At 42.0% G+C, this 9,968-nt stretch overlaps 1 protein-coding gene across 1 annotated transcript; it reads right to left on the bottom strand.

Annotated features, from left to right (window-relative positions):
- Positions 1 to 5,091: 5,091 nt before the first annotated feature.
- On the bottom strand, positions 5,092 to 6,633 carry LOC119367082 (noroxomaritidine synthase 2-like). The gene has a single exon (XM_037632706.1). The coding sequence runs from the start codon at positions 6,631 to 6,633 to the stop codon at positions 5,092 to 5,094; it is 1,542 nt and encodes a 513-aa protein (XP_037488603.1).
- Between the last annotated feature and the right edge of the window lie 3,335 nt (positions 6,634 to 9,968).

Genomic DNA, 9,968 nt, shown 5'->3' on the forward strand with positions numbered 1-9,968 from the left:
TATTTTCCTATGTCATGTGGTTTTCATTGTCCCAGTTTAGTGTGCACTTTACCATAATTGTTGTATAGTGGTTAAGTTTAAGTGGTGTTAAGAATATGACATTATATCCTCTCAAAAGTATAAAAAAATAGTATTTTATCCATAAATTCCTATTGTATAAACAAAAAAAATATCAAGACTCTAACCTATCAAGAGGAAATTACAAGTGACCCCCTAATATGTTATGCCATTGTTGATGTAGAAATAAAGAGATGTGTTGTTGACGTAATGCATACCAGTGGTTTTCCCGTAATCATGTTTGTAAGATAATTGGTCATACTTATAGAATTTGTTGCATAAGTATCACCACTAACAGACAATATTTTAGTTCCAACAATTCTTTATGTTACTAGTTGCTTGACAACACAACCTTGTGTTAGTGATGACAATAAGCAAAAGTGCATGATTTATAGCAGCCCGAGGCTAGTTCTCCAGATTCTTTTGTGTTATAATTATTATATCGTGATAATTATTTGCTCGTTGCATTCATGATGGCATCATTTTTGTTGCATCGGCAGTACATTGCACTCGTACCGGAATTATCAAGGTGTTTTAATAAAATTATATATGTTTGTTGATTGTCACTTCTCTAGAAGAGGTGAACATTAGCCCTTTCCATCATTGACCTTTTTCAGACCAATCAGACACATGGACGCGACCAGACCACGAGATCATTTAAAACATATTTTATACAGCGGGATTAAACGGTCTCGTAACGAGTCGGAAGGTTGCGAGCAATCATATTATATTATAACTAGCCGCCTGTCAAATTTCATCTGATTCGGAGGGCGTTTGATACTTGACCCATTAAACGAGTGAGGCACTATAACCGGTTTAAATTGTAGGTATTATCCTAAATCAAATGTCTAAGCAGATAGCCGATTTCCCCCATATCTCGATACCCTAAAGGCCCACTAAAACTTACCCTAATCGGAAGCCGTCCGATCACAATTGGATGGCCTGAAAATGCCCAAAACCCAGCCTATTAGTCCACTGCAATGAATAGCAGAGGCAACCTGCCTTATTTGAAACCATACAGGGAGTTGCTTAAGATCGCGGAAACACCAAAACTTTAGTTCATGGAGGGAAGAGAGGAGCTACATGCCATACTCTTTCTCCTTGCTAAAGCACTCCATCCCTTTGGACGATATCCCCTGAAGTTCCATCTTGGTGAGGGAGGAAAAGAGGAATCTGCAGATGGGTGCAGCAAAAATTCATGCGACCTCCTCCGTGCAGAAATCTCGTAATGTGGATTAGACAAGTTGTGTTTGCTGGTCTTCTACTTCAATATCCTCCAAAGCCCATCTAGGGTTGTGATCCCAACCAGCAAAGAGCCTAGGGGTGTGAATGCCTTTCAATTTGTTGAGCTGGCCACCGGTGGTAAGGAGAGTCTGCAAGCCCTGACATTCTACCAACTATTTTATGTTTTTACATTCCATTATTTCCAACTTGGAGAGCCTTGGGAGGTGGGGAATGAGCTCTGTCAACTCCTTCTCACTATTACCATGTAAGCTACCGACCTTCATATACTTAATAGGTAGCTGCCATTCCAAATCACCCTAAGCTCCTACAGCTCCAACCAAACCAACTAAAAATTCTATAGTCAATGTTTTCAAAGAGGTTAGCATCAGAAGGTGCTTCAACGCCAGAGGTGGGCAATTCATTATTTTCAACTTGTCAAGACATGTTCCTTTGTCGAAAATTACCACTTGATCTAAGCTATGCAGATCACCTTTTCCCATAATAAAAAAATTCTACTACACCATTTTGAGTGCACAGACTCTAGCAGCTTTACATTTTCTATCGTGACAGAACATGGTCTTTTGATCCAGGAGATTGGAATCACTGGTAAGAATTCTAGACAGTCGCATATCTCAAACTCTTGTAGCTTGGGGAAACAATGTTGTTCGAGAAAGCGGTATGCAACAAAAAAATACATATGTCCAATTAATTAAGTACACTAATAGTAATAATTACACATGATTAATTTAGGTATTTTTGTCTGAATAAATTATTATTCTGTCCTACAAACCATCACCACATGGTGGAATACAAACATATCATCCATGCTGACCGCTTGGCTCAACAATCATCACCCATCGTATATTCTTCTTCATCACTCAAGTAAGCAAGATCATTAGCATGTGAATATTATGTTGATTCCACTCTTATGTGGTGGGACATAGGAGATAACTATCACGTGAGAGGATATGGATTAGTAGAACAATAGGAGCAGAACAAAGACACAACTTTTAAAAAGTGTCGACTCGCTGCCCGAACATCGTCGCTGATCTCATCTCATCGTTATATGCACACGATGCATCCATGACCTGCACCAAAGAATATGCCCCGTGGACTCGATTATGATGCTGATGATGACAGTGGGATCGAGAAATCCTGACGTCAGCCCACAGTTAGGCAGCAATGGATGGTTTCAATTCTTTTCTGTTACAATTGGAAAGAAAATGATAGGCAGGAGCGTTCTTCTAGATTAGCTAGCAAGGTTTTATGCCTTGGACAATGTCTAGCGACTGGCTTGGCATTGATGTCAATGCATTCATTACCTATGACCTCTGGATGCCATGATAAATGCACCATAGTGAGACACGTACACCTTTTTCTTGCTAGCCGGACACAACTAACATTTTTAGAGATTAGCCGATCGATAGCCGGACACAACTAACATTTTTTGTAAGAATGACTTCACTATGGATAATTGAGTTTGGTTGGTGTTATAATTTGCGCTCTCATATATGAAAATTTGTCGTAGCGCCTATAAATCATCCTTAACAAGAAAAAATATGAAAAAATTGAAGAAATTAAACAATGGAGTTGTGTAAAAAACATCATTTAAATTTGTAAAGGAAGACTTAATTGTTAGCGTTATTCAAATATTGCTCACCAAATTCAAAAAAAAAATCACAAAAAACTCAAATATGGTTCTTCAAATTCAAACAAAGATCACCGAATTCAAAAATATATTTCAGAAAATTCATACTAAAGTTTGCGATATTCAAAATATTTCACCAAATTGAAATATTGTGCATGATATTCCAAAACAATTCATGACATTTGAAATTGTTCATGCAAGTTCTACTATAGTTCACACAATCCAATAAATGTTTAGAACATTTAATTTTGTTCACAACATCCAAAGAAGTTAACTATGTTTTCTAAAAGTTCATCAGAACTCAAATATTGTTCATAAAAATTCAAATGTATTTCATACAATTGAAAAAATTGTTCAGCAAATTCAATTTATGTTCACAACATTAAAAAAAGTTCACCAAAATCATAAAAAAATCACAAAAATTTATTACAAAAGATTCATTATAATTCAAATATTATTCATGAAAATTCAAGAAAAGTTCACAAAGTCAAAAATAGTTCACCAAAATACAAAAGGGTGTTCACAACATTGAAATAAAAGCTGAACTAAATTGAAATTTTATTTATCATATATCACCAAACTCAAATTTTGTTCATGGAGTGGAAAAATATAATTCAAGGAATTAAATATTGTTCGTCAAATTCAAAAAAAATTGTTTACAAAATTGCAAAAAAAAAGTGGACCAAATTCACTAATATTGTTGAAGGCATTCGAAAAAGGACAAACCATTTTTCATAAGTACAGCAATACCTTCTTTCTCTAATATGCTAAAAGTGCACACAGGCAGGCTGCTGTATTAAACAAATGGTACTCCATCCGGTCCTTTTTACTCCGAATATAAGATTTGTCTGAGCTCAAACTTCATAAAGTTTGACCATGTTTATATATGAAAAATATTAACATGTACAATACTAAAGTTATATAATATGAAACTAAATTCATGGCGCATCCAATGATATTGATTCCTTATTGTGAATGTTGATATTTTTTCTCTAAGTTGGTCTAACTTTACAAAGTTTGACTTTGAAGAAATCCTATATGCAGAGTAAAAATGGATGGAGTGAGTACTACATAGCAGGTAGCATCCACACCATTATTTGTTTGAGTAGTGTAGATTTTGCTATCTCGTGCACGCGGAAAGCTTGTGGATCTCCAGATAGGCGTCCCATCAGAGCAGAGCAGATACTACTAAAAAACAATAGACTACAGCCACCACAACTCCTCATCCACATTTGCGCACAGACCGAGGTTCTTCTGTCTGTCCCTTGCCATACATCACACCATATGTAATCATAGACCTTGCCAAAACTGCCACACGGTTGTCCTTGGAGTTTTTGGGTGGCAACAATATATACCGTCAGTCGGGCCTGGTGTACTGTAACTCGTATTCATCGTCAGGTAAATTCCAAACTCTCCTTCTGACACACCAAAATGCCGGGCAACCATGCCGACATGTAAAATCACTGCTCAATAAATAGGCACTAGCGATCATCTAATTGTCAACCAGAAAAACACGCCGATTGACATGAGAGTCAGTATGCAATTTGATCTTAATGTAAGTCCAAGTGGGTATCTTATGAATGTTCAAAAAGCCCAAATATATAGTTATAACCATAGTTCGGCACAACCACCATTAATGTTTTTATCCTTGACTAGGTAATACTCAAGACAAATTTTTTAGTACACTTCATTACTACGGTAGGATGCATCAGTTCACGACAAATTGTACACTTCATTTTTTTTATCCAATAGTGTAACTAATAACCTAGCGGGAAAAATATGCCCCGCTTTACTTATCAAATAGTGTAATTAATCACCAACATGGTTGTTAATTGGTAGTCTCTCCGTCCTAAAATAAATGTCTCGACTTTGTACTAACTTTAGTACAAAATTGTACTAAGCTTGAAACACTTATTTTGGGACGGAGGAAGTACTTAATAAGGCGATGGTTGGAGGAAAAAACCATGTCTTGATGCCTTCATATATCATGTCACATACAACAAAGTAATAAGTGGCAGCATGTTGGTTGTTTTTCTCTAAAAGAAAGATAAACGTTGATGCGTGGATGCCTTTATTATCCGATAATAATGTGATTGTGGGCAGTGTAAGACTGTCCCGATGGTTGGTAAGTATGTTTACATACAAAAAAAAGGAGTCTAATATTACACTTCTCGCTTCTTCAGCTTAACCATAAGACCGTTTTTCATCTCTAGTATACAAGATGCCTTGGGCTCGATGCTTTGCCCTTTCTCCAGATGCACATCGAAGTTCCATAGCGTTGAGGCCACGACAATCATCATCTGCATAACCGCGATTTCCTTACCGAGGCACATCCTTGGCCCCGAGTTAAAGGCCAGGAACTTGTGAGGTGGTACATACCTTAGACCATTGCCATCCTTCAAGAGCCACCTATCTGGGTTATAGTCAAGGCAGTCCTTACCCCATATGCCCTCCATTCTCCCCATGGAATGAAGAGAAATAAAGATGGCGTCGCCGGCATGCACCTCATGGCCACTCGGCATTGTATCATCAGCGACCACCGTCTTGAGCTCAGTAGGCGCCGGCGGGTACAACCTAAGAGTCTCATACAAGGCAGCCCTAAGATAGGATAAAGATCTGGTCTCATCCGGCTCAAATATCACCATAGTTCCAACACCAGCTACTACTTTATGTGATGCAACCGGTGAGAGTTCGTTGCGGATGATTGAAATGATGTTAGGGTTCTGGGCGAGGTTGTAGCAGATCCATGTCAAGGCTATTCCAACTGTGTCCCTCGCAGCGAGCATGTAGCCAATGGTGATAGCACAAAACAAGTCATCATTAGCGTAGCATGGGTCATCGAGGAAGAAAGATACAATATCCACACCTTCTTCTTCCTCATCATTATTAACTTGCCACGTCTTGATATTCCTCCTCTCCATCATCTCCTTGATGAACCTTCGTAGCAGTGTGTGCGCCACATTGAGCTTTTTCTCAGGACCGATGTTTAACCACCTCATCAGTTTCCAGCAATAAGATGGCATCATGTGCCGAAAGCATACCACCTCCATGACTATGTCCAAGGCAACCGCGACAACCATGGGTGGCATTTCCGATGATAGGAGGCCAGGATCAACACCGAAGAGAGGCATAGCAGCCAGGTCAAACATAAACCTGGACATCATATGTTGCATGTCGAATGGAATGTTTGTGTTTGACATGTGGGTAAACAACGGGAGGAGGTCATTCTCCACCTTCCGGCAGCAGCAAGCCACCATACTGGCAACTAGTCGTGGGCTAGCAAGCAAGCCCTTGACTTTTGTGCGCTGCCGACGCCACGGCTCGCCATCAATGGTGAAGAGGCTTCCATCCAGGATGTCGAATGTATCGTCGAACCTCGTACCCTTGGGAAAGTTGGCGTAGTTGGTTGTGAAGATGTGCCGGACGTTGGCAGGGTCACATGTGATGAAGAACCTCATGCCGCTGCCAGGTGGGCCATGCGCCCTGAAGCTGTGGCCGGATCCAGCAAAGACTAGGGTGAAATAGTCATGCAAGTTGTGGAGGTTGGACATGAAGGAAGGGAACATGTGGAGTATTGGCCAGTTTGTGGGCAGCACTGATTGGTTCTTTGATCTACAACTAACCCTCAAGCACAAGTAGTATAGGGGAACAAGTACCACGAGTGCTGTGGAGATGAGCAGCTCTTGAGAGAGCAGAATTGACATTGTCCTCAGTGGTGTGGGATGTGCTACTACGCACTTACATGTACCCTTTAGTGGACATGGCTATAGCTTCATATATATAGACAAGTTCTCTGTACATTGGTAAGTACTACTAATACTAGCAGCGGTGGCTGTTGATTGTTAAGTAAAGCAGGTCTATAGGTTTGCACATGAAAAATAAGTAGAGCATATGAAATATAACGTGTACACATGCCACATTTATCATAACAACACTTAAATTTTACATATGTCATGTACGCCAGGGAGTAGGACAGGGAATCACTAGCTGCTCTTAGGTTGTTGAACCGCACAAAACAAGGTATATCTACTTTAATTGTTGATTGTGATTGAATTGTACTGCAGGTTAGTTTTAAGTTAATGGAAACACTGCCCAACCGCCCATTATTTTTTGAAGGTTCTACGCAGGTCCACCCCTGACTCGCAGTGACATACTCAGTCAAATTATCCGGCCTCCCACCATTGTCCAAAGGGGAGAAGAAGCCGCGACTGCTATGGAAGAAAAAGAATTAGGATGCTCCAGTGATGGTGCATACACTCCACACGTCCTCATTTGGTTTGCTGCTCAATGCATGCATGTGTACCTACTCCACATGATGCCATCTCCTAATGACATTATTTATTTAACCTATGGTTTCACTCTAACAAGATGCGCATGATATATAATAAACATAACAAAAGTTAAATTAAGACAATGGTACCATGACTTGGTAGTATAATACATGTAGTCTAGCTAGTTCTTGCAGTCTCCTCTACACATCCGTTGGTTCGTGTTAATAAGAGAAAGTTGTTACTGACTTGTTAGCCGCCACAACAATAACATAGTGAAGGCTTTATATCCATCTATTTTATTTTGAGGGATCTGGGGGCGATTAGTGGGCTAATGGATTTGGCCTGTATTGCTGCCGGCCATCATTTGATTTGCCGTCACCTAACTACTAAAATTTGTCTAAAGAAAACTAATAAAATAATTATTTAACATATGGTTTCCCTCTTTTTTTGCGGGTGATATGGTTTCACTCTTAATCAAGTTGGCATCATACACAACAGAAGACGATAACAAAAGATAAATTAAGACAAGGGTACCAAGAGTTGGCTGTATGATGCATGTACTCTAGCTATTTCTTGCGGTCACCTCTATACATTGGTTGGTTCATGTTTTTTCTGCGGGGGGTTGGTTCATGTTAATAAGAGAAAGTTGTTACTAGCTTGTTAGCCGGCACATCAATAACATAGTTAAGGCTTTATAATCATGCAGCTACAGACAAGTATCTGGGTGGGGGAAATGAGTGGGCTAATGGACTAAATTTGACCCGTATTGCTGTGGGGCCATCCTTTGCTTTGCCGTCACCTAACTAATAATGTTTGTCAAAAAATAATAATAAAATAAATATTTAACATATGATTTCACTCTTAATCAACTTGGTATCATACACAACAGAAGATAATAACAAAAGAAAAATTCGGACAAGGGTACCAAGACTTGGTATGATACAGTAGCATTGATATTTCTGCAGCCACCTCTGCACATCATTTGGTCCAGATAAATAGAAAGTTGTTGCAAGCTGCAACAGTAGTATTTTGTCTCTAAAATTGCTAAATGATTTTAAGCAAGCGCCTTCGTGCGTTAGGTTAGCCAGTTATTGTTGGGGCAAGTTGGATTTTTTTATATAAACCAACATTGAACAGGTGGCCTGTACCCTATCAATAGAATCTTTCAAGTCATGATAGCTAAATATGTATAGGAGGCTAATTTTCTTGACGCTAAATCAAAATGCACAGATACTAATGATGCTGCCCACCCTAATTTCCGTGGAAACAGTTCACGAAGGGAATGGTGGAAGAGGAAAGATACCGGCACCGATGAAGAGGGGGACGGGACGGCGGAAGTCGGTGGCGGCGGAAAAAAATGCAATCAAACCTAACGCTGGGCAGGATTATTACTACTCCCTCCGTCCCAAAATTCTTGTCTTAGATTTGTCTTGATATGGATGTATCTAACACTAAAACGTAACTAGATACATCCATATTTGAACAGATCTAAGACAAGAATTTTAGGATGGAGGAAGTACATCATAGACACAACATTTGAAGGAAGAAAATAAAGCACCGGAACAGGTGAGGGCATGAGGAGACACACTTCTGCCGCCATCATGACCATCTCTGCCCTCCTAGACCGACTGGTTCATGAGCTCTTGGTCGGCGACGAGCCTGGCAAGAACATGAAGAGTGAGGCACGCCTCCAGTTCCATGCCCCCAGCCCCTCCGCCGTCCTCGAAAACCATGATTAAAACCCATCCAGCTTGTTCCTTGAAACAGGCTTTCGCCTGCTTTATATATAAAGCACCAACCACAAAAGTACACGGTCGAACGATACAAGATGGTGAGGTCGCCCTTTTAGAGCATCTCCAGCCGTTGGCCCCCCAGGGGGCGTGTAAAATCGCCGCCTGGGGGCGAGCCGGCGCAAAAAAACGGCCTGGGGGCGAGTTGGTTCGCAGTCACCGACCCCAGGGCCGCCCCCAGGCGCCGTATAAAAAAAATCGGCAAAGTTTAGGTTAAACTCGGCTAAAATTCAGCAAACTTGGCATATATTAGACATGTTCGCGGTTTACATAGCAAATTTATCTAAACAAAGGCCTAAACTATAAAGTAAGGGGCGAAGAAGTCGATGAACGCGGCGTGGTCGCCGCCATCCTCGCCTTCGCCGTCGTCGTCGGTCTTCTCCTCCTTGATGCGGACGCCCCTGCTGGACCCCTGGCCGGCGTCGCCATGGCGGACCGGTGGCGGTGGCGGCGCGTCATCATCGTCGCTGTCGTCAAGGATGACGACGCCTCCTTCATCGCGGCCCCGGCGGCGCTACTCGAAGCGCTGCAGGGCGGCACGCTGGCGCTCCATCTCAATCCTGAGGTAGTCCTAGCGCGCCCATTTCAGGGCCGCCTCGTCGTCGACCTCCACGTCCCCGTGCTCCGTCTTCACGGTGGGAAGCCCCGGCTCAGTATTTGGCTTAACGAAGCGCGGAGCCGACGAGAAGGTGCGCCGGCCGCCATCGTTTATGACGATGTCGGCGCTGCGAGTGCGCCGGCCGAGCGGCGTCTCTGTTGCTGGCTCGGCCTTGACGCCGAGCAACGCCGGAGAGCCGGAGGAGTGGGAAGAAGAGCGTGAGGAGGAATGCGAGGAGGAAGACGAGGAGGAACCGAAGCTCCTGAGCATCCATTGCCCGGCGCGTCGGCGGTGGGCCGGGGCGGCCGCCGGTGGAGGGTATGCCAGCGGTGGGTCGTTGCCACCCTCGAGGTACTCCAGCATGCCGTCGAGCGTGCGGC

The sequence above is a fragment of the Triticum dicoccoides genome, chromosome 2B (assembly GCF_002162155.2).
Source record: "Triticum dicoccoides isolate Atlit2015 ecotype Zavitan chromosome 2B, WEW_v2.0, whole genome shotgun sequence".
Classification (NCBI taxonomy): domain Eukaryota; kingdom Viridiplantae; phylum Streptophyta; class Magnoliopsida; order Poales; family Poaceae; genus Triticum; species Triticum dicoccoides.